Raw genomic sequence first — 23,642 nt, forward strand, 5'->3', positions numbered from 1 at the left:
GCTCTGCTAAACTCTGCTCAGTTCCAGAGAGTGAAGCTATACATTATCTGCCTTATGTGCTGCATGACTTTAGTCTTCTGAGGTAATTTACCAACAATTTCTATCTAACATACAGCTGTTAGGGAGGGCCCTGTCACAGCACAGATACTGTTGCTGAGGAAGAAACATTCTTTTAAATTCTCCATACTGGATTGAGATTTTTTTTTTCTGCCTGTACACCATGCATGTTGCTACCTCAGAATACTTTTTAAATATCAGCATCTGCTAGTACTACGCCTGGTGAATGTAACTCTTCTTGTAGATTTACTCCTCTATTGTAGGAGGCATAAAAGTCAAAACTTGTGCCTAGTTCTTTACAGGTACCTACAGCTGCCACTTGAAATAGTGGCCTGACTTGCTGTCTTCATCCTAAGCTCCCTATGGCCAGCAGCACTGTAAAACATGGAGAAAAGTAGTGGCTCTGGAGATCAGAGTGCCCTTTTCCAACCTGCAGAGGCACAGGAAATGCTGTCATACTTCACTATGCTTAGAACAGCCTGTAAAAAGAAGCAGAATTTGCACATTTCACAGACTCACAGAACGGTTTAGGTCGAAAACCTTCAAAGATCATCTAGTCCAACCTCCCTGCCACAGGCAGGGACATCACCCACGAGACCAGGTTGCTCAAAGCCCCATCCAACCTGACCTTGCATACAAGGGATGGAACCTCCACAACTTCTCTGGGCAACCTGTTCCAGTGTCTTACCACCCTCAGCATAAAAAATTTCTTCTTTAAGATAGATCTTTCCTTAAACCTCTGTGACCCTTTTGACAAATTGCCAGCTTTCAATATAGAACGTCTGTATGGCATCATCCTTTCCTTCAGCATAAACCAACATTTGTGCAGGGTTAAGGATTAAGCTTTGTGTCAGTTTTTTCCATGTATGTGAAAAAAACTGCTGTTGCAGATTAATTTTTACTTTAAGCACTTTTTATATACCCCATTATTCAGAAACAATAATGTGGTAGTTTGCAGAAAGAGTCCAGGTGCCACAGTCAGAAATATTTAAAAATCACTTTCTTCTCCTATCCTGACAGTACATAAAACTTCTCTCTTCCCCCTAACTCCACTTTTGCATGGCTGCTACCTGTATCACTGTGTTAGGTATTTATATGTTTCCAGCCCATGAGAATGAAAATAAAAATTTTTAATTTGCAGAAATTTTGAAAAAAAACCAAAACCAACATTTAAAAACTCACAGTATTGCTTAATACTTTCCACAAGTATCTTCTGGAATCCTTACAGTGTCACCACTTATTATTATGTATTAAATTCTAGTAACTGCTACATTATGACATTTCTAAACATTAATAAACTTTGCTTTCTCTTGGCAGATTTGCAGCTTGATGCGAGGTGGAATAGCTGAGAGGGGAGGGGTAAGAGTAGGACATCGTATTATTGAGATCAACGGACAAAGTGTTGTTGCTACTGCTCATGAGAAGATAGTACAAGCATTGTCTAATTCAGTGGGAGAGGTAAGAAAACAATGAAATACTTTATCAAGGAATTAAAACTGTTGAAAAAATATATGTTTCAGTTGAAAAGAGTGTCTTAACACAGTATTAAAACCACCACCTCAGTAATTTGGAATTGAGCCCTAATAACAAACAATTAACAGAACATTTTTTGAACAATTACATGCACACTCACTGGACTTTGCCACTCATTTTCAAGATTTCCTGGCATGATTCTGGACCTTCAACCTAATGTTTGAATGAAACCAATCAATTAAGAGAAGAAATTGCTCAAACATGTTAACTATGAAAATGTCTCTTGGTTTATCACTACAGCATCTGCCATAGAAATAAATTATTATTCAAAGGGCTGAGAGATTGAAATTGATACGTATTTTTAAAATTTCATTTCCACTGAACGTTTCCAACTTACCTTGGTAATAAGTTAAGACATCTCTCTCTGGTACTTTTAGAGAAATTAGCATTGAATGAACAAGATCCTCCAGTTTATTAAAATCCCTTCTGAATTCAGTTATAGTATCATACACAACCCTGGCCAGATCTTCCACTAGTTTCTTTGCCAAAAATCAAGGATAACTTGTTTTCCCATGAAAAATGATACTTGAAAAATAATACAGAGCACATGCACGCTGGCATGAACAAAGCTGTAGATTTCAATAGAACCTCCATGCCTCTATGGTACCTCTTTGCTGTGTAACATCTTACTAAACATATGAGGGCAGTATGAACATATGAGGGCAGTATAAGGGCAGTATTTTTTTCAGCATGAAGAGACCAAGATATCAAGGCAGCATATGGCTGGTGAGGGCCTGTATTATCAGTTAGTAAAGTTTACCTTCCTTCCTTTTGCATTGTCTGATAGGTACTTGCAGCTGTTACTACAGTTCTAATACAACTCTGCTTACCTGATGCCTTTAATCCTGTTAGTCTGTAAAATCTCTCTGACACTTACCACAGTACTCCTTGTAGAAAGAACTTAAATACCATGAGAGAAGCTGTTTCGCCAAACTCTTGACTGGCATTTAAATACCAGGTGATAAAGCCCAAGTTTTGTGTTCAGAGGATCATACTCCAATTAGGAGAGAATATGTACGAAATTACATTCCCACAGGGAAGCAAGACAGAAGGAAAATCTAAGTTCAGTTAATACCAGAACAGCAGAATGAATTTTCAGAGAGGTTTGTGCTGCTTCTTTTTTAAGGGCTGTAATTCAAGTAGGATATAATAGAAAGTGGTTAGGTGTCTTTTTAAGCTGTATGATGTTGCATCCTGTCATCATTTAAAAAAAATAAAACCCTACACAAAAAAAGCAAAAGACAGCAAACTGTCTTGTTACAACCAGAGAACTTTGAACTAGAAACTTTGGTAACGTTCACATCTATAGAAACCAGGACAATAAATGCACTTACACCACAGGGAACAGCAGACTGGGTCTTATGGATTATTTTAAACTGGTAACAATTCTGTTAATTTCTGTGTAAATCTATTGACAGATTCACATGAAGACTATGCCAGCTGCCATGTTCAGACTTCTAACTGGGCAGGAGACACCCCTATACATCTAGCATGCGACTCTTGCAGCAAAACAACTAAATGATTCCATCAAAGCTGAAGCCCTCATAGCTGAAGAGATTTTGTATTTTGTATGAATGGAAGGCTTTGAAGCTGACCTGAGGACTCCGAAACAAGGAACAGACAGGTGTCTCTGCCTTTTCTCTCCTTCCTTTTTATTTCTTTGCCAAAAAGTGATGAGAAGGATGGTCAAGGACAATAATCACTGACAAAAATCTTTGTAAAACATTTAAGTATTTTGCAACATCTTCTAAACTCTTTTCTCATAAAACTTAAAACATATTTATTTGTAACCTTTATGTGGAGTGATGTATGTATGTCTGTCTTGTTTGATAACACGGTGAATGTGAATATTTGATGAATGAGACTGCAGGAAATGGCAGAGAAGCAATTAGAGAAAGTTATGGCTGGTTCAAGGTAAAAAAAAAATCCCAGTCCCATAAAGTGGTCCAATAATGATGGCTTTGCATAATTTTAAAATTGGTGCCGAATAGATGGTATTTCAGTGGAAAGGAATGTGTGCAGTTAAAACTTTTAGATTCTAATGTAAAGAAAACCACTGTAGTACTTGGTATTGTTATGACAAGTGTAACCTGTTTGGCAAGGTGTGAACATAAACATGTAACAAGTGTTTCATATGCTAAATAAAGAATAATTGCCACAAGATTAAAATCAAAATATTTATTTAGATACATATTTATTTTTAATGCTTGTGATTTTTATGATTTAACAGAGTTATTTCATTGATAACTTATTGCACAGGTTGTGTAATGTATGTGTTGGGCTGGGGTTTTTTTTCTTTAATTTTTGCATATTACCTTTTTGTTTATATTAGCTCAAAATGGGAAAGCCATGCTTACCTGTTTCTGTCTTTTATAAAGCATTCTTATTCCTAAGGCAATGTGTTCTGAATGTAAATTGTTTTGACAAATAACCTAGCACCATCAGCAGTATTAGAATGTGTGTAGATAAAAAAAATAGTAGTAAAGTTGTATTCCTTATGAGATAAATGTTAATTGGTGTAACTTTTTGTCTAGATTTTTTTTTTTTGGCCAAGGCCTTGAAGAAAATACACTGTGACTTAAGAAGCCTTACCATGCAGTAACTAAAGAGCTTTAGATGACTGTACTTCAAGGAGTAGTGTGTTGCATGCAACTGACCTTAGGAAAGAATTAACCTATTATCACTAATAAATCTGAAATAATAAAGGAAGCTCGCTTATTTTGTTTTTGTGTAAGTTTACTAATAAAAAGATCCAAGTAGAAGATCATTTAATTCTTCATCTAAGTGCAGTTGCAAAGGTCACAATTATTTTTTAAAAAAGAAATTCATCTCTTGAATTAGGAATTTGTGTATCATTATCTTGAGAATAGATGCTTTCCATTAGCATACCTTGTTGCCACTGGATGTCACTGTAACGTCACATCAATACAGAAGCATGCTATAATTAAAATACATTAAAATGGATGATTCTGTAAAACTTAAACTACCCATCTTCAGCTACATTCCTTTGTGACCTTTTCACAGGATGTCTGCCCAGCTCAGAGTGACACAAATGAAACCAGTATATGATTAAACCTCAAATGGAAACTAACGCTACTGACAAGCACTGCTGCAAAAAAATTAAAACCCTGAAACGGCAACCTGGGGTAGGTTCTTTATGAGAACCTTCTGTTTAAGACTTTTCCAATTTCCTCTGAGAGACAGGATGAAGCTTGCACTGGAGGACGTTGCTGGCAGACCTGTGTTTATGCTGGTAATCAAAGTAGTGTCAATAATATTTACTTTTTGATTATTTTTTTTTTTTAAGATCCATGTTAAATAAATCATAAATGCAGCAGAACCACAAGGACATGTTTCAGTAATACAACTGTCAAAACTACTAATTGGAGTGAAATATGCTTTTTGGAAATGCAGAATTTCAAAGGCTTCTTCCCTAATGCATCCTTTGGTCACAATTTGCAGAGTACTTAAACGTCAGTTCTCAATAGCATACGCTACTCCATTAATAAACTCATGAGCATTCAGAACAAAGCAAAAAGAAACCACACTGCAGCCGTTACTATAATTTAAAAGGGCAACATACTGGGGGGGGAGGGGAGCAGTTTTTATAGGACAGATCAGTTAGCCTGGCATGAAATACACTGGAAGAATGAATTAGAAGCAGCACTGTATGTGTGTATGAATCACCTTTACATTTCTATCCAAATCAGCTGTAGAAAAACCAAAGTCCAGAAATACTTTTTATTAAAACACCGATCATAGTTAAAACACTTTGAGGTACATTTAATAAATACAACTTTTAAGTTGTACAGCCGGTCTCTGGCAGTTCTGTAAGGTTTTCAAGAAATGCTAGGCAGCATCAGTAGCATTTCTGTAAGTACAGTGAAATAAGCGCATTTCTGGTTGGGAAAACATTTGTTATGACTTTACTAATAAATCAGTTAAAATTTTGCAAAAATCAGGGCTGAAATTTACATTCAGAAAAACAGGTGTTCTCCTCCTGCAGTTGGAAAAAAGTGGAATTCCAAAGGAAGACACTATTTCCTTTTTAAGTCATCCACTACTTGTATTGCTCCCAGTCCTGGTTTCTTCCTTAATTCTCTTTGCTGGAATCACATACCTGTGGATATTATCAAAGGATGGTCTCCCGGCAAACTCCAATTAAGCTGTGTGGCCTGTCCCGCTCTAAACTGCGAGTGATATGGGACCTACGTAAGAAGGCAACTGGAGAGCTCAGAGCACCACAGCTCTGAAGATGAAGATCTTCCTGAAGTCGCTTTCTAGAGGTATTCACATTCTGCTGGGAACTCGTAATTACCTGTTTAAAAGGGCAGGAATGGAGAAGGAAAAAATGGGGAAAACAGGGTAAGAAGTTTTTTCATTTAAAAGGTTCAGTCCCTGAATATTATTTCATTTAAGTTATCTAATGATGGAACTCTCCCAGAGGAGATGTGTGTTTCTGCAGCCACCCAGAGACCCTCCCACCTCTCCTGTTCTTACAGCTGGTCTGGGCTGAGCACTGGCTACTGGAAGGCACAGTCAGGCTCACAAGGCATCAGGCCTCCTATCTGTGCCGTAGCATTGAATCAACAAAGGCGCAAACACACATTTCTTTCACTCTATATGAATGAAAAGGAAACCTGGGGAAAAGGCAGCAGCTCTGCCTTATAATTGAAAAATACAAGTTTGGAGAAAATTAAACTCATCTGGTTCTTTTAGGAGAGAGAGATGCTTCACTAGCTTTGCTGAGGGTGGAAAAGAACTAAAACCTTGCAAGCCTGGTAAACAAACATTTTGGTGTTAGTAGAACTGTCAAGCTACTTCACCAATCTGAATTACACAACTATTTTACCCAAATTTTTGTGACTTCTTAAGTAGACAGCTGGGATGCCCTGGACTTTCACTAATTAATAATGGTTTTTGTCGGAAAAAAAACCCCTACTAAAATTATTTTTTTAATGTGAAAAAAACTTACGTCTGCCAGGATCTAAGAAATCCACACAGGAGAAAAATTGTGCTATTGGTTTCTGCTTTTATGATCTACATAAACACTCAGATTTTTTTATACTGTTTTGTTTTGTGAGAAACTATGTTTTTTTCATTTTAAAAAAATTGTTTTCAACTTTCTAACCTTGACGATTTAATGACCTATAAATTCTGTAGAGCAATAAAATGTTAAAATTAATTCCATACTGACACTCCTTTAAATACGTCATGATAGTACTGCTTTTCTACCCGTGTGACTACAGAGGTAACTGATGCAGTGCTACTTCTCTGTTCCTTCACAGGTGGCAAAAACAATCTTTCAGCAAGCTTTATTAAATGTTTCTGCTACACATCAAACTATCTCACATGCTGTTTAAGTGTTATTACATCCTTTTTTAATACTTGGCCAGTTTCCCTCACTTAGGGAGCAGCAGACTAGTACCGTAGAAATGACAATATCTCTGAAGGGGGGGAAACAGCCCCCAAGCGTGTATTCTTAATTGTCTGTCCAGCACTGTGGAAACCCTACAGGCAACCTGAATGCGGTCAGTGCTAAGAGCATTCCGCTTTTCAAATCTGACAACAGAAAAGCAACTTAATTTCTATAGCTATCAGTCTGGTAACAATACTAGCAAGAGGTGATTCATTACCTTTCTTCCTGCAAAAAAGATGTATTATTAAACAATGCATTAGATAATAGAAGTTGCTGCCACTACTAATTCCCCTGTTTTACAGGATTCCTTCCAAGCCTTATGCCTCTTTTATTCTCACTCGAGGTGAGAAGATGCATTATTCCTTCATTTGGAAAAGCACAATTTCTCAATTCTTTTTCTTAAAAATAGCGAGTCATTATCATTCTTTTAGCCAGGAGTAAGGGTAACGGCACTGCTCTGATAGATTGTGGCCCTGCCTGTATATCTACCCACTCTTTTCAGCTAGTAGCTTATGCTGTACAAATACATTTGCCTGAAAAAACAACAGATCCGAGTCAGTTCTGTGTATCTCTGTATATAAACACAAATTCATGTATGGAACAGTCACAGGTGCAGAAAGACGTTGGAAATAAGAGGATGATTATCAGTGTGTAAATCATCTCCCTATATATCTCTTAGGATATTACTGGGACCAGCTGAAGAATTTTAAATGCATTTATGAGTGCTTCAGTGTAAAATGCATTGCTACCCAATAAATATAAATTATTTCTTATTAAAGCTGTGTTACTATAGAAGAACTGTAGGAATTGTCTGAAGTACTTAAACCTGTAGAAATATTTAAATGAAGTATTTGTCTATCATGGTTGAACAGATCTTCAGAACATAAATGGCCTACCTGGTCTATAATATTGGCACTGAAGATGGCTTCTTCCATGTGTCTCTCATCAGATTTTATTACTGATCGTATGCTGTTCACTACATGGCGTACTTCTGGAGGCAGATTACAGTTCGAATGTTCCAAAAATTTTGCCACTAAAATTTTTGTGTCTTTATAGGCCTTAAGGTCCACTAAAGAGTGTGGTCGCTCTTTTGAGACTGTGTGCAAAGCCTTTGGCTTTAGGTGTAGATCAGTTTTCCTTGCATCCCTCTGTTTTCCAGTTGGTAGGAAACTGCTCAAAGAATGCTGACAAGCAGAGGCAGCCATATGAGAACCAGAAACAGGAACTAAAAAAGGGGGGGAAGAATATCTTTAAAGTAATAGTTAAAAAAAAAAAGAAAAAAAAAAGAAAAAAGGCAAAACAAATATTGTCATAGAAGTTTTTACTTTGTCATAAAATGTCTGTTTTGTCTGAAGCATAACAAAAACATGCAATCAAGCAAACATTGCAATGGGTAATTTTAACCAGGGGTCAAGAGTAAGACTCTTTCCCATGACCAAGAAGGACTTCATTTAGGATGAGTGCATGGGTAATTAAAGTACTTCATAAATCACAGACATTTTTGTTATCTCTACTTTCAGGGACTTCAGATGACATTAATGATAAGGGGAAACACCAGCTACTCAGTTTTACATATGTAACTTGCAATGGTTTAGGCCCAGCCCCTCCCTCCCTCTACAAGAGAGACCAGTAAGAAACACAGTGAAAGCAAAAAGGCTAACTAAAACAGAGGGCTTAATTCACAGCATTTATTTTCACTCAAAGGCTGGTTCCATCAGCATCGTACATCATATATGTATGCTGTTAGTAAGTGATTTCTCTGCCCCAAATTTTCTAGAGCTTGTTTCTCTATTAGAAGCTTTTAATTATTTTTAAAACAAAAGAAGGAAACCCATATGATCCTGCTTTAGAAAACTCATCCTCACCTGTTTCTAATGTAGCTGGAGATAATCCTGCATCTTGACGCTGGCTACATACAGGAGTCCAGGCACAATTATCACCTTTAACCAGAGAGAGAGACAGAAAGAGCACAATCAACTCCTGCTATCCTCTGCCCAAAGCAAGGAAAAATACATTGGAATCTTTTATTATCTTCTTTACAGAATGGAACTACTCAGAAGTAATACTACTTTCAAAATGCCCATTCATAAAGAGAAGCTACTATACACAGAAATGTCCTATAAGCTGTTAAACAAATACAAATAGAAAGATACAGTTCCTGCTTGATGGCTTCCTCTCTGTTATACAGCTACAAAATCCTAAATATTTTAGGCCTAGGCACTGAAGATATGGAAGGCTCCCTGTTAGGGGCAGACCTCAGACTTTCCTGTATTCCCTTGGCAGACAGAGTTTATCTCAGAAAATGGGAAAACCAAGAAAGATGAATCCCTCTTATTTCTATAAACTCAGCATTTTATTTAATATTTCTACCTCCTTTTTTTATAGATTCTCATTCTTTGTAGGACAAATGCTATCCACCACTGATTAAATTAATAGGTAGGTGACCAGCATGGTTACTGATGATCCAATCAATAACAAGCGGTTACAGAGCATCTACAAACAGCTCTGGACATAGCTGCCTTCTAATGAGAGTTTCTGGGATGCCAGCACAAGGATCAATGATGATGAGATCACATTGTACAGGAATTACCACTGCAGTCTTTTTGATTTCAAGCTTGTGATAGTCAAGATGGAATAAACCCTCACATTTATGCTAAGGCTGTTTACATCTGTTTCTGAGACTGAAAACTGTTTTGAACTTCTAGGTAGATTAGAAGAGGTTTTCTTCCATATCTTCAGGGAAAGTTTATAATGAAAAGCCGGTATAATCTTCTCTGGTAGAGTGAATAATTAAATGAAAACAAATGTAAGATGCTACAAACATAGAAGATCTGTCTTTAATTCGCTTTATTATGCTGAAGTACTGCAACACACGAATCATGGCATGCTTATTAAGAGGAGACACTTCAGAGGTTCTGTCTTCCCATCCATTACTGTACTGCTTAATGTACTTGCGGCACAGTTAAAACTACACCACTAGACATTATCCTGAATTACCTGGAACACAGACACTACAATAATCACTTAGGCACTTAACTGATATAGCCACATAATTTATAATCAGATATGATAGACTAAGTCTATTGTAACAAACATCAGTGCTAGAAGTTGATTTTGTCCTCCTTTGCTATGATAAACTTTACAGAGAAAACACAGAAAAATGTGCAACCTACTCATAAGTATTTTTCTTAAGGCGGAACTATTTCTTACAGAGATTGTAGGTGAACCCACCATACTTACATTGTCCAGGGACCACACAGTGACTATGAAGGCACCTATTAAACTTAACTTTCATCTATAATTTCTCTACTAGGAATGTCAGATGTTTCAAAACAAACAAACAAGCTCACTGTCAGCATTAAGGGATTAATGAGAGAATTATTGACTACGTATACCATAAGGACCCCATCATTTCAAGATGTGCTTGAAGCACATGAATTGTGTTTTAATGACCTAAAAGCCCAGTTTTATGCCAGCATTTAAATTCCCAAATTACTAATTTATTAGATCTCATTGCTGTTGTGTCACTATGCTGTTGCACACATCAACATCCCCGTGTCAAATAATTTCTGTTCCAAACCATGTGCAGTGCAATCACAGTAACATTCAAGACCCATTTAACAAAACTCTATGCAGGAAATTTCAAGGTTGCGCTTCTAAATCTGTTCACATTGACTTGTATAGGGAGGTTAATCAGAAGATAAATTGGTAATTTTTCTTAAAGCAGAAAGATCGGGTCCTAAGACAAAATCAAACTCAACCTCACCTCTGTTTTTTCACCTTTGTGAACATGCCTGAAGCTCCCCCACCCCTCAGTTCTCCAAAAGATACAGTGTCTTACACGAGTTACTAGTATTAATGATACGTACTTACACCTCTATCTTTCATATGGTCAATCTATTTGACCAGTTGTTCTACTCCAGGACAATTTTAAAAAGTAAGTGTATGTTACTGAAAAAAACCCCAAACACTTTTTCTCCTGGGTTGGTTAGTTGATGGAGCTCAGTTGGTTCCCTTTACCTTTGTCTCTTGTGCAACTCTGTGGATGTATTTTAAAATTCTGCAGTGAATACCAATAGCTAGTCTTGAAAAATCTAGATCAAGTGCCTTTTTAAAGTTATAAAGACTATGAAGAATTTCAGCTGTGTGTCACAGCTTAGGAAAAATTAGCTTCAGGGCTGCTATAAACAGCTGGTACATGTTATTAGAATTGTGCTGCTTCTAACCAATGTATGATTACCAAATAAAGTTCAACAAAAGGTAGAGGAAGGGGAAGTGGTGTGAATTGTGAAAACCTTCACAGAGTAAAATTTTGCAAACTGTAGTTTGCCAGACATATAAATGAAGGAAATATGCACACCTAGACTCAACTGCTTCTCTTAAAGATTTCATTTTAAAGAGTTTTCTGTAGGCAGCAGCAGGATGGCAAACTAGGTCAGCACAAACACATTCCCTATGAGTTACTTCCTCTCTTGCTCCCTCCTCTGCTGTGTGTATATGAGTATCTCTAGTACCATCTCTGCTCCTTTATTACAATCTTTGCTAAGCTCACCTACAGCTCAGTAATGTCCAACCCGTGTCCCTCAACTCATGTAGGGCTAAGAACTTGGAAATTAGTCAAAATAGTTCCTGTAATGCCACTTCCCCAGAAAAGACGATGGATGCATTCAGTGCATGTTAAAAATGAGGGCAGAGCATCTGTTCTACCAGGTGTCCCAGTAGTCAGCTAGAACATGTAGATAGGCTGCTGACAGTAACCTCAAACACTACTCAAAGAGCATATGGAGCACAATACTGAAGACTTGCAGAGCATAATCCAGAAGAGGCTGTTGTTCTTGTCTTTGGCACAGTAGAAAGGATTCAGAAATTCCTACTTACTGTCTGCACAGCAGCTTCAGAGCACATATATCCTAGCTGAGTAAATTTCATAAAATAAATGCAGACTTCTAGATTAAAGATTCACTTTTCCTGGACAGGATGCTGAGGCTAGATTTCTAAAGGTAAAAGACATTCAATTATTGAGCTAAGTATGAGGTCTCTGAAAATCACAGAAACAGAATAATGGTGCAAAAAGTGTAACAGAACCAACGCATCTTCCTAAATGAAACCAGTTATTTCAGCATTTTGTCTACTTTTGTTTTGAGCTAGTCACATGGTTCTTCCTCTAGATCCCTTAGAAAGCCCACCGAATGCATCAGTAACAGTAACACAATCTATGACATCCTACAAAGCTTTTAATCTTTACTTTCAAACCACTTCTCCAGGTTACCACTTTGAATGTCTCTAAACAGCTTACATCCTTTTGTAAAACCTGCACTTTTCAAATGGTTTAGACAGTTCTACATTCCTGTTATTTGATCTAGCCATTCTCTACTAAATCAAACATTTCCACTAACAAGCAGATTTTTATGAAGATATACTGTTGAGCTAACGTCTCCTCTCTTCTTCCCTACTTGTCTAAAAGTTGATTAATAGCAGAAGATGCTTATCCATGACAGTCAAAAGCTTTCCTTTTCATTTATCATCGTCATGTGCATCATCTTTCATTTCTTTGTCCTTTAAAACTTTTCACCATACACTCCAACTTGCCACTACAGTCACACTGACTGCCTCTGACATGCACCAATACTGTCAATGTCAGTGTCACCTGCAGAAAACACAACCTGCTGTATTACAAGCATGACAGCTCAGTTAATTGTTTCCTAAACAGACCCCAGCTACCATTCAACTTCTTAGTTTAGCTTCCCAATATAACAGTAATGGAGAGATGGAAGCATCTGCTCAAGGGATGTTTTTCTGAGCAGTGCAGAAAGGCTGGTACAATTTAGAAAAGCCAAAATTAATTTCACTTTGTCACTTTTCTCATTTCCATTCTTAAAAATTTTCAAATCTAGAAAATGTGCATGAAACTAAAGCCTTCACATATAAGCCAACCCTTACTGGAATGTTTCATGTAATTTCCAGTAGCACCAATTGCTGCATAAATCACATACCACTCATTTGTTCCATGCTCCATCAGCCTCGTGGTACTACACCTACCTTCTGAACAAGACGAACATGATACAGGGTCACTAGTTGATCGGACTATATTTGAAATTCGGTATTTTGTAATGTGATGCTGCTGGACAGCACTCTCGTGGCCACTCGCATATGGTGAAGTATTTGCGGACCCAAAACAGGGAGAGGTCTGGGAAGGGACAGGAGGCTGGCTAAAGTCTGCACAGCAGATTTTCTTTTGCTTCAAAGGCGGCGTGGCAATGCTCTCTTGAGCAGAACCCTGCAGTTCTCTTTCTGAGGGGCTGAAATTGTCTGAGGAACAGTCCAAGGACCTGCCATGGGCACAGATCTTTTCCTGTCCTTGAGACCTGTTTATAGAGGCTCGGCTGTGGGAACTGTCGTCCTCATCAGGAAAACCCTCTGAGCGAGTTCTGTGGAACCTGCAGCGGGTGCTGCAATCCAGAGTGCTGCAGCTCTGGTCCGTAGCCCCTTTGGGGGTTGCACAGTAGGGAGAAAGATCTGCAGAATGGAGAGATCCTTGAACTTCCAGTGAGCAAAGATCTTCAGAGGAGTAGCTGCGGTCTGGGATATCAACAGCCTCAGAGACCATCAAAGAGGTGCTCTCAACAGACGCTGCATAAAAAGAGATTCAGAGAAAAATAAAGACTTCTTACTCCTCCCTCTTCCCCACTCCGACCCTGTTTTCAATATACTGATTTAAATTTAGTAATTGGCAAGTACGTCAATAATTACTCAAAAGCTTTCAGATGACAGAACGCCAAAGCAAAAAAGACTGAAGTAATTTACTTGTTTCTAGTGTCCTTCAGCAAAGACAATTTGTGCTGTCCTCAAGTATTTTCTCCAACTAATAAGCATGCTTGAGCACTGATGGCAAAATATTATCTATAACTACATTGGGACAGGAACAGCTCTTTCACTACTGGTTTCTCTGGTAAACAGCGAGAGATTGCCTGTGGTAGAAAAAGTAAAACTTTACACAAATGCTGAAAAAACATGGCTCTGATCACTTTTAAACCTATCACTACTATCAACATTAGCTTTGTACCTAACACTTGCTAATCAATCATTTTCCTGAAGCATATATCTAAGTTCTTTACAAATGAGGACTCGCCATCATGTAACATCTCTCTGGCACACAAAATACGTGACAAACACTTCAGATAGAACCTAAACATTCTATGCAAGGTCACATAATCTTTGAAGTCCTTTCTATCAAAGATTGAGATTGTTATCACTTCCTGTGTGATGACTACAAATATTATGTTATAGATGAAAACGGCCCCTTGTATGAAAATAAGTATTTGCCTCTGCATTATTCCCAAAGTCATGACAAAAATAAAGAAAATAAAACCAGATAATCCAGTCTCCAGGCTCCAATAATATAGACAACACTTTTCCCATATCAAACTGAAATTCCTTACAGTCCTACATCTAAAATCAAAATATTTACAGAATACAAATCACATAATTCTATTCAGCTCAGCAGCCTCTGATGCTCATCTTTGCATAACAGCTGTTGCTAACCATACTGATGAGATAAGCGTATTTTAACTGTTTTTTGTTCAGGAATAGAAAAATAGGATCTTTTAGTGAATTAGAGAACGTTTGTTAAGTGCTCCCATGTTTTGGGGTCTAGGAAGCAGCTTTCTACAGTATAGGGAAATTAACTATCAAAATGAAAATCAAATATTCATGAGGTTGGATGTTACGAAGGACATTTTCTTCTCACATAAAAAGTATCACAACTATTTTCTTTTGGGGCTTCCAGGAAATAAATTTGTGACACTTACAAGGCAATCATAACATTGCCAAAAAGGACATAATCAATAATGGAAATACATCTATACATCTACATTACACTAAAAATGCATAATATGCATGGTTTATTATGTGTTAGGTACAGTGCCTTATTGGACCATTTATATTTGTGATGAGCCCCCAAACATTTTTTACCTAGTTAGATGATTCTTTGCAACATACTCCCTTAACTCAAGCTTTGAAAAACCTATAAAGTTTGTATGGGTACATGAAAGCATCCAATTTGTGCCTGTCTTCGCAGCACAGATCTTCACTGTCCAAACTCTCTCTGGGTTGATTTGATTTAATTGGTAACTAGAGTGTGGTCAGCTGTACCATTTACTACCTCGACTCAATGGCCTTAAACTGTATTTACAGCTTCTTACTGTTCTATTCTTTCACTGGCATGTTTTTTCTGGTACTACAGACAGCAGGAGGAGGGGCTTGAAGCAGATGAGAAGCAATCACTGCTCAAAAGACATGGAATGGTGACACCTGACTGATTTGACGTGAATAAAACATGGCCAAGAACCTTCCTATTTCTCTTTCATGTGCGACCTGCACAATATGTAATGTCAAAACCGTGGCTTGAGAGCTGGTCCACTGCTTCTCAATAGTCAAAACTCTAGCACTGGCCTTAAAATTTAGACTTTCATATGTGGATGTGAAGTCCAAATGTACTTATGAACTTTAGGAACTAGCTCTGTAGACACAGCCCTTATTAACAGCAGCCCTTAAAAACTAGTCACCTTCAGCTGTCACACTCCACTGCAGGCGTCAAACACCAGGTTTTAAAAGAATAATTACTATTTAGCAGTAGTTAAAGGTTACCACTGGTGGCTCTGGGAACTGAAAGCCTACTTCACAGAACAGCTGGTCTGTGTGTGTAGGAACAGGCTGTCAGTCCCATTCTGGATGCTAGGCGAGAGAGGACTGTTTCTGTTTCTCGGACCACTCTGCCACTACCTCTCCTCCCATAAGTGTACCAACTGAGAACACCTGTCAGTGTATTCATTAACATGATATGAATACAATGTGGAAAAAGTATTTAATGGAAGTTTTACTAAAATAATTATTTCATACAAACTGCTTGACATCTCATGATGCACTGAGGCTCTAATGTTTAAAAAGCCCTCCATACCAACCCACATGGTAAGGAGGTCTGTTCTAGTAACTTTTAAACTTTAAACAAACAGGCTTTTCTACTTGCATTCACAACCATCTACGCTTCAGGCTGCAAGCTTCCTATTCAGGCTTCTGGAAGCCACGCCAGGAAACCACTATATGGAGAAGACACATGGACAATCAGGAAGGCACCCATGGCTGCTGACGGTTAGAAACAAACTGCCAGTTATGTGCATAACTCTTCAAAGGGAAATTACAGTTGCTGTATCTGCCTCAAAGGCCTTTACATAGTGTGCTTTGTTGAACAAAACTCTCCTCTGCATTTCCAACCACATCAGTTTATGACTGTGAAAAGGTTCTCCTAGCCATTAACAATCTCCATTGGGAAGGACAGAAGAGAAGGAAAAGTCCACTCAAAAATCCTACTACATTTTTCTCAAGTAGACAAACACAATGCTATGATCACCTTGTGTGCTGAAGTCCAGGGTCGTGTTCCTCTCACCCAAGCTTGATTCGGATGCTTGCTGATCAGTACCAGTGGCCTAAATGAACATTTTTTAATGAAACAGCATGTTAACCTGCAATTTACCAAAACAAAGTATAGTGCTCATGACCTTAAGAACACACCTGACACTGTGAAATAACTATCATAAGCTGCTATTCAGATTGAAAACTATTTAAAGATACCATATTTTACAATGTCTTTGGGTCAGGAACAAATGCAGGGCAAAGGAACATGCTTAAAGCAAGTTTCCATTTTTCCAGCATCTACAAACTAAACTTGAATTCACAGGCAGCTGGGGCTGCAGGGCCAGATTACAAAACTTAACGTCTGCAATGCTTAAAACTAATGGTTTTATTACAAGCAATCTGCATTTTTCCATATTATGCTTTTTTCCCACCACATTGTATCACCCTAAAATAGGATACAGAACAACAGGAACCACAAAACCAAGCACAAGAGCAGTATTTTCCTTTGGTTATTTGCTGAGATGTTAACACTAATGGATTTTTAAGCCCTGTAACATCACTGCCACCCAAGGTGGCTAATGTAGAATGCTCTCCAGCCTACTGGAGATTGCTGAAGGGAGATAATACTAGGACTCACCCTTTTTCTGAAAGGATGGATCTAAGTGGGTAACTTCACTTCACTTTTAAGAGTCATGTGAACAAAATATAGAATCAGTCCTGCTGGAAAGACTTGATCCATAAATACCTGAAATTTAGGAAATTTTCTTTCTACTGATTTTATTAAACTTTCTATTTGACCTTGTTGCCAATCTCATTAGATTTTTAGCAGTTCTTTGCGATCATGATGATAAAAATATATAAAGAAAAGTCAAAGGGAATGAGATTGATACCACCTTTAGCAGAAAGCATTGTATCTGCTTCTGTCTGTAGGGCCACAATTAACTAGTAAAAGCTTATTATGGTTGGTGACAGAGTCTAGAAATAACCATCAGTCACCTCTGTGAAAACCTTTTTGTCAAGAGCTTAATTTGTATCTGGCCTTCTAAAAAATTGAATGTGACACTATTACTGGGAAGCTATTAAGGAAAGAGCTTCCAGTGCACATGCCAGTGTAGATTAATGCACACATATATATGCATAACGTAGTGTGCTCACTAATTTTTTTCTAATATCTATCTCTACATATCTATCCATAGCTTACTATGATCAAGTGATCAGGAAACTTTTTCTGATACAAATTCAGTTTTTAAAAGTGATTTTAAGTCTAAAGGTTAGAAAATACAACTCTAAACAAAGAACGGTACCAGAAACACTTTAACTCAGGAATAGATGAATAGAGGACTGGAAAAAAATAAGTGAAATCACTCATATTTTTAAACAATTTGCTTGGAAATTTCTTAAAGGATCTTTCTTTATTGCACAATATCACACCTGTGTTAAAAAAAATAAATGAGTTGTGTCACTCTAAGTTGCAGACCATTCCTGGGAACTAACTGCAGAACTGCTGGGAACTAACTGGAAAAGTAAGTAATGTTCTCAAATGCTCTTTGTTGCTGGAGAAAATTCAATCAGACTAACTACATTTTGGAAGAATTAACACAATGTTTTAAGGCTCTTTCTTTTTAAAAGTCTAGGGGTTCTTTTTAAATCTAGGTAGTTTCATAAGTTCTTGATCATTGACAGGAAAATATCTGCTGAATATCTGTGCTGAAACATTTATTGACATTCTACATTCTCAGTCACGTGGCAGCTGCAGTGACATTGCCTAGTACCTATAAAATGGACTAGTACCTATAAAATGGACTAGTACCTATAAAATGGACTAGTACCTATAAAATGAGTTCCATGCAAGGCTGAGGTTTTGGCAAACCTGTACTAAGGAAAAAGAACTGTCTGTAGCTTTGATATAGTAAATTTAAAGTATTAACAACATTATTACACAGCATTTAAGCAAACTTAAGGCTTGTGAAAAAATTCCTGAAATCAAAATACCGCATCTCTCAAAAACCCCACACTGTTTTACAGGGAGAAGAAATACATACATTGTATGCATGTATGTATGTTTCCTGTTACACAGACACATCTAGATTACAACAGTTCAATCTTCACATCCTTTTTTTTTTTTTAATAATTTTTATTCTCTGCTTAGTTTGCCAAAGGGAACAATTATATAATTGACAGAATTTTTTGACCTGAGAAAAAGACAACTGAACTCATTTGACACAAGCCACAGAGCAGCTATCAGTACTCTGCCTTGACATCTTGTGGGAACAGAGCTTGCACAGAACACACCATGGACCCAAGGTGTATTCCAACATGGGTGGGAGACAAACTATTTTACCTTGTAGTTGGGTGTTAATATTGAGAGTCCTTCAGTTCACCTAGGGTAAGGAGTCAGGTCTTAGGCAAACTACAGAGATGAACTGTTCTTGGCACTCTCCTCCATGCAATGAGATTTGTATCAGCCTTTAACATCCTTTGGAATTTAGATGGTCACAAAAGCTCAGCCACCAAATATCACATCCCTTCTCAGGCTCTGCCTCAATCTCAGAGGCTCCTACAGAAGCTGAAAACCCTGCAGCAGCATATCTAAAGACATGGGGCTGCATAAACAAGATAACATTCTCAGAGGTGACTCGTTACTATGTGAATCAAAGGACATGGCCTCTCTGCTTAACTTCTGGATGCTTGCTTACATACTGCAGACTATATTATATTATAGTTTTCTCTAATTACAACTCACGGAAATTTAAAAAAAAAAACCCAACAAAAAAAACCCTCAAAAAACAACAAACCTCACAACCAAACCCCAGCAACATGACAAATGATGGGACAAATTTACACACACAGAAATTGCTTTTTGAGACCAAGTGGAAGACTGTGAATATTCCCCTCTGTATAAAATCCCCCACATAGAGAAAAGCACTCATCATCTTTAAGGTTTATCTCTTAAGGGCCTCATTGACAACTAGCATCCTTAATAGTGGGAAAATGAGAGATTTCAAGATTTTGGGCATGCAGAAGAAATCAGGGATATCATTTGAATTTCTCCTACTTTTTTCAGTGTTTAGCCATATTTTGCAAAACATATGCCATTTAAACTGATCTGGACAATGTGTTAATTTTTCCTTTTCCTTCCCTTGTTCTTTCTCCATTTACAAGAATAATTGCTGAATGTATTTTATATGTATTTGGAATGGATTAACCTTCTTGCTTGGGGGAAGGAGAACCATGGTTTTAATTGTAGGAGGTAACACTGACAATTTTTAGTCAGGTCAGAGTTCTGGTTCACACAGGGATGGCAATGGTTTCATACAGGTTCCTGCACAGCCTAGGGTAACAAAACCTTATTGACGTGCACATCCTCAGACACGACAGTCTGTAACGACAGTCGTCTGACTGTAACGACAGTCACTAAGCTGTCAATAGGAAAAGGAAAGAAAACCATGCTTTTAACAAGCCTGCACAGCCTACAGTTTAGTAAACCTTATAAAACAATCACTGGTATAATTCACCCAGAACCCTGATCTATTTGCTCTTGTCTTTTCTCTATCCTTGTCAACACTTTGCATGGAAAACAGTGTGAAAACCACTTTTTTCACAGTCGTAAAATGGGAATTCCTAATCAGTACAGATGACTACAGCAATTTTTACTTAGATGCAACCACTCAAATTAGGACTGACATTTGTTGCTCATGAAATGCATGAAATATTGAGTCTAATTTGATACAATTTAATAAAATTCTAAGGGCCTCAATCCATTTAAAAGCAAGCAAAACCTATTGCTTGATGCTCAGTAAGAGGTTTTACAATTATGACATTATTACATAATGGTTTCCAGAAGCACTTCTGTAGCTAAAGCTCTGCCATGATTTCCATTGCAAAGTCTGCCTTTGAGGGATTTAAAAATCTAGTGATTTCAGTTCATACTGTACTGTAGCTTGGTGCATATTATATGGGAGCATTTGTATCAAGTAAGAATTTAGGACTCCATTTTGTTCCTCTTGTAGACCTAAAACTGTCTTGGACTTTGGCTCTATTCCTCCATTTACAGACCGACTGGGACACTGACTGCAAAAAAATACGTTCGGGCTTCTGTTGTTACGAATATGGCTACAAAGTCACTGTGTAGGCTTTAGTTAGCGCTGTCAACATACTTCACTTCTGATACTCAGCACATGTTGTTATTTTGCTCCTACAAGCTCTCTGAACCAGCAACTACCAGGCTTACATAAATTTGCTCCTGGTAAGAAACTATATAATTATTGCCATTGAGAAATTAAAAATCACCACTCATTTTCATTTGCGATTAGAACAAACGCTTCTAGAACCCAGGTGGCCAGAGATGAATAGGCAAAGCACTGACACTGACCCCAGATGCCAAAAAATAACAGTCAAAACATCTACTTATTAAAGCTGATGCTATTCTTGCAAGAGCATGACTTTGCTGCTTTAAATTATGTCTTGTTAAATTATACTTTTGTTATATGCTGGTGCTATTGTGCTGCTGGATGTCAATGCTCATGCAAAGTGTAATTGCAATTAGAAGAGTGCTTAAAGTGATTTTGTGCTTAAGTATAGACACTTTTCTAAACTTTACTTAGTACCACATACGAAGTCTTATCACAGATATGATCCTCCTCTTTCCCCCCAAACCGTGTATAATTCATATCACTTTTGCCAATTTTTTTTTTTTTTTTATCACTGAAAAATATCAACTCCTCCAGGGCTTGCAGGTTCCTCTGAGTTACTGTAAAGAAAAAGGATGGAACTTGGATAAAAAAATATTTTAGGAAGGAGATGACCTTGGAAACTCCAATTTTGCTGTTCAGAAAGGAACAAGCAGTTTATATCGATTCATTTTATTATAGCCAAATAAATCAAAGGTATTGGCCTGTTTATTGTGGCAGGTGGCAGAGGGTATGACACAAGGCAAGGACTAGAAGAGTTGTCAGAAGCTGCTTTGTCAGTCACAGAAGCTGCAAAGTTAGGCACATCTTGGAGTTTTTTTAATAGCATTTTTGCCAGGGACTGTGTATCTCAAATTTTGTTTTTTCTCAGACACTTGTCTTATTAATTTATCTTAATAATCTTCTTGTGTATAATAGTAAAAATTTATATAATTTCTTTAGTTTTGTGGTTTCACTTGTGGTTTCTCCCAATGTGAAAAAAACATCACTAGCAAACTTCTCAATGTTATATTTTGGGGAAATGCAAAGTACTCCCCTCTGTAATGTGGGTGCAATTGGCAATCTGAACACACATATTTCCACAATGTGCTATTAACAACTGATAAGCAGTATCTAGAATGTTTGACTCCTTGAGTTTTTACTGAAGCCTGCAAGAATTACAGTTTCTAAAAGCAATTCTAAGTATTTTCCCATTTGTGACAGCTGATTCAATTATCATACATCACTTCAAGCAAAACTTTGCTCAAATTAGCTTTGGCTGTACATGCAGATACATGTACAGTCTAGTTTCAGTTGAGTTGATCCTGTATAGTAAAAAATAAGGCAAAAAGTAGAATGTAAATATTTGTCTGAAGTATACTGGATCCTTTCTCAAAGTTCAGAATAAAGGTGTTATGCACTATCAGGAGTAACTGTTTCTGCTACAGAACAGCAGAAGCTATTAAAAGCTGTAACAGCCAAAATATAAGCAACAGACAGAGCACTACTCATTGCTATTTCATTGGAAGAACATGTCCTTATCCTTTTATCATTCAAATCTTTGCTCTGTATGGTTTCTTACCAGCTAATCTAACACTGAAGCAGGAATCATTTTCTAGCACTTTGGTGCCTGATAGGAGCCTCCTTATGGAGGCTGTATCTTACAACTACTAAAGAATAAATTTTGCACTGAGTTCAAGGCATCCTGTCAAGACTAGAGCATAGCATTGTAAGAACCTATACTATTACCAGATGCTCCCAGTACTTTTCCAGAACATGATCTGAAATCTGACATAAGTGGGGGACTGCAAATGTGTATTTTTAACTTTGTTAATCTGAGGTTATTTACAGAGATTTTTGTTGGGACTTTTCAAGTACATGTTCTACCTACACATAGAGTTTAAAATGGGAATTCTTAATTATCTCGGCTCAGATCACACGCAGAGAAGAACCAAATGTCCCATGAGCTCTATGCTATATACACACATACACAAATATACAGAAGTTATTAGCATTACGTGTCACAAAACACACAGTTATCTTTTTCCTTATTAAACCTACACTGTTATACTGAGCTCCAAACTCAAGTACTCTATTGTGGCAAATCCACTATCATCAGTAATTGGAATAAAAAACTGTAGGGGTTTTACAGAAAATAAACCTGCTTCCTAATCAAGATTTCTCATTGCCTATAGAAATTAAGAAGTGTAATCTCATTTTAAAACATCATTATCCATTTCAAATAAGGAAAATCACTGTGCTCCGTGATTCCAATCCATTCTTCTAGGTTTTTGTTACTGACAGTCCAGTATCATACAACTTTTTAAATGGATGATATCAGCTGAAATATTACTACTTTCATAAGCATTTGCCCAAACATGCACAAGTACATAAGGAGAATACATATTAAGTAAAATTTGTTAGTTAAACCCTTTTAAAGAGAATGGTCTGAAATATGTGTTTAAAGAATATAACTATTTTGTAATGGTTGTTCCCCCAAAGTACAGTTAACTCCTAAATTATTTTAGATCATTAAATTTATCTAAAAATGTTTCACATCATGAAAATTTGAAGACTGTGTAAAGAATTTCCTTTGGCTTTCCTTACCTGACTGGCAGGTGTCTCTCCAATCACTGCCTCATAAGGAGGGGGCAGCTCAGTTGGATACAGCATTCCTGGGCTGTTAATGGTTACTTCATATAAAGCACTGAATGGGGAATGAGGAAAGTCCAGATGGAGACCTCTGTTTACAAACACAAACAAGCAAACTTAATTATGAAGAAATGGCATTGGATTTATTTGGCAAACTATTACCTACACCACAGTGATATAGAGCATTCTCTGAATTCAAAGCCAATACACTACGAAGTATTATATTAAACAAATTTATCAGACAACCAAAATGAAGCCCTCATTCACAGGGTAGCTTTAAAAACTGTATCTCATCTTGGATGCCAGCCATCTCTACCACCCTCTTTTGCAGTCATTAATGTCCTCCAATACTCCACATTAATATATATTAACTGCAATGATTTCCTTAGAAAATTAAATTT

The 23,642-nt window shown here is 37.2% G+C and overlaps 2 protein-coding genes across 9 annotated transcripts in view; one reads left to right on the forward strand and one right to left on the reverse strand.

The window, feature by feature from the left end:
- The window catches only part of APBA2 (amyloid beta precursor protein binding family A member 2), a 122,815-nt gene extending 118,516 nt beyond the window's left edge, over positions 1–4,299 (forward strand). For all 6 annotated transcript variants that reach the window (XM_074881009.1, XM_074881011.1, XM_074881007.1 and 3 more), the window contains 2 exons: positions 1,375–1,515; positions 3,009–4,299. In XM_074881009.1, coding sequence (XP_074737110.1) covers positions 1,375–1,515; positions 3,009–3,080 — 213 coding nt within the window. In that variant the 3' untranslated portion in view covers positions 3,081–4,299. The remainder of the gene's footprint in view (positions 1–1,374; positions 1,516–3,008) is intronic.
- Positions 4,300–5,317: 1,018 nt separating this feature from the next.
- The window catches only part of ENTREP2 (endosomal transmembrane epsin interactor 2), a 145,524-nt gene continuing 127,199 nt past the window's right edge, over positions 5,318–23,642 (reverse strand). For all 3 annotated transcript variants that reach the window (XM_074881015.1, XM_074881014.1, XM_074881013.1), the window contains 6 exons: positions 23,197–23,332; positions 16,416–16,491; positions 13,049–13,639; positions 8,875–8,949; positions 7,906–8,234; positions 5,318–5,908 (listed from right to left, as the gene is read on the reverse strand). In XM_074881015.1, the coding sequence (XP_074737116.1) occupies positions 5,723–5,908; positions 7,906–8,234; positions 8,875–8,949; positions 13,049–13,639; positions 16,416–16,491; positions 23,197–23,332 (1,393 nt within the window). In that variant the 3' untranslated portion in view covers positions 5,318–5,722. The remainder of the gene's footprint in view (positions 5,909–7,905; positions 8,235–8,874; positions 8,950–13,048; positions 13,640–16,415; positions 16,492–23,196; positions 23,333–23,642) is intronic.

The sequence above is a fragment of the Strix uralensis genome, chromosome 11 (assembly GCF_047716275.1).
Source record: "Strix uralensis isolate ZFMK-TIS-50842 chromosome 11, bStrUra1, whole genome shotgun sequence".
In the NCBI taxonomy this organism is placed as follows: Eukaryota; Metazoa; Chordata; class Aves; order Strigiformes; family Strigidae; genus Strix; species Strix uralensis.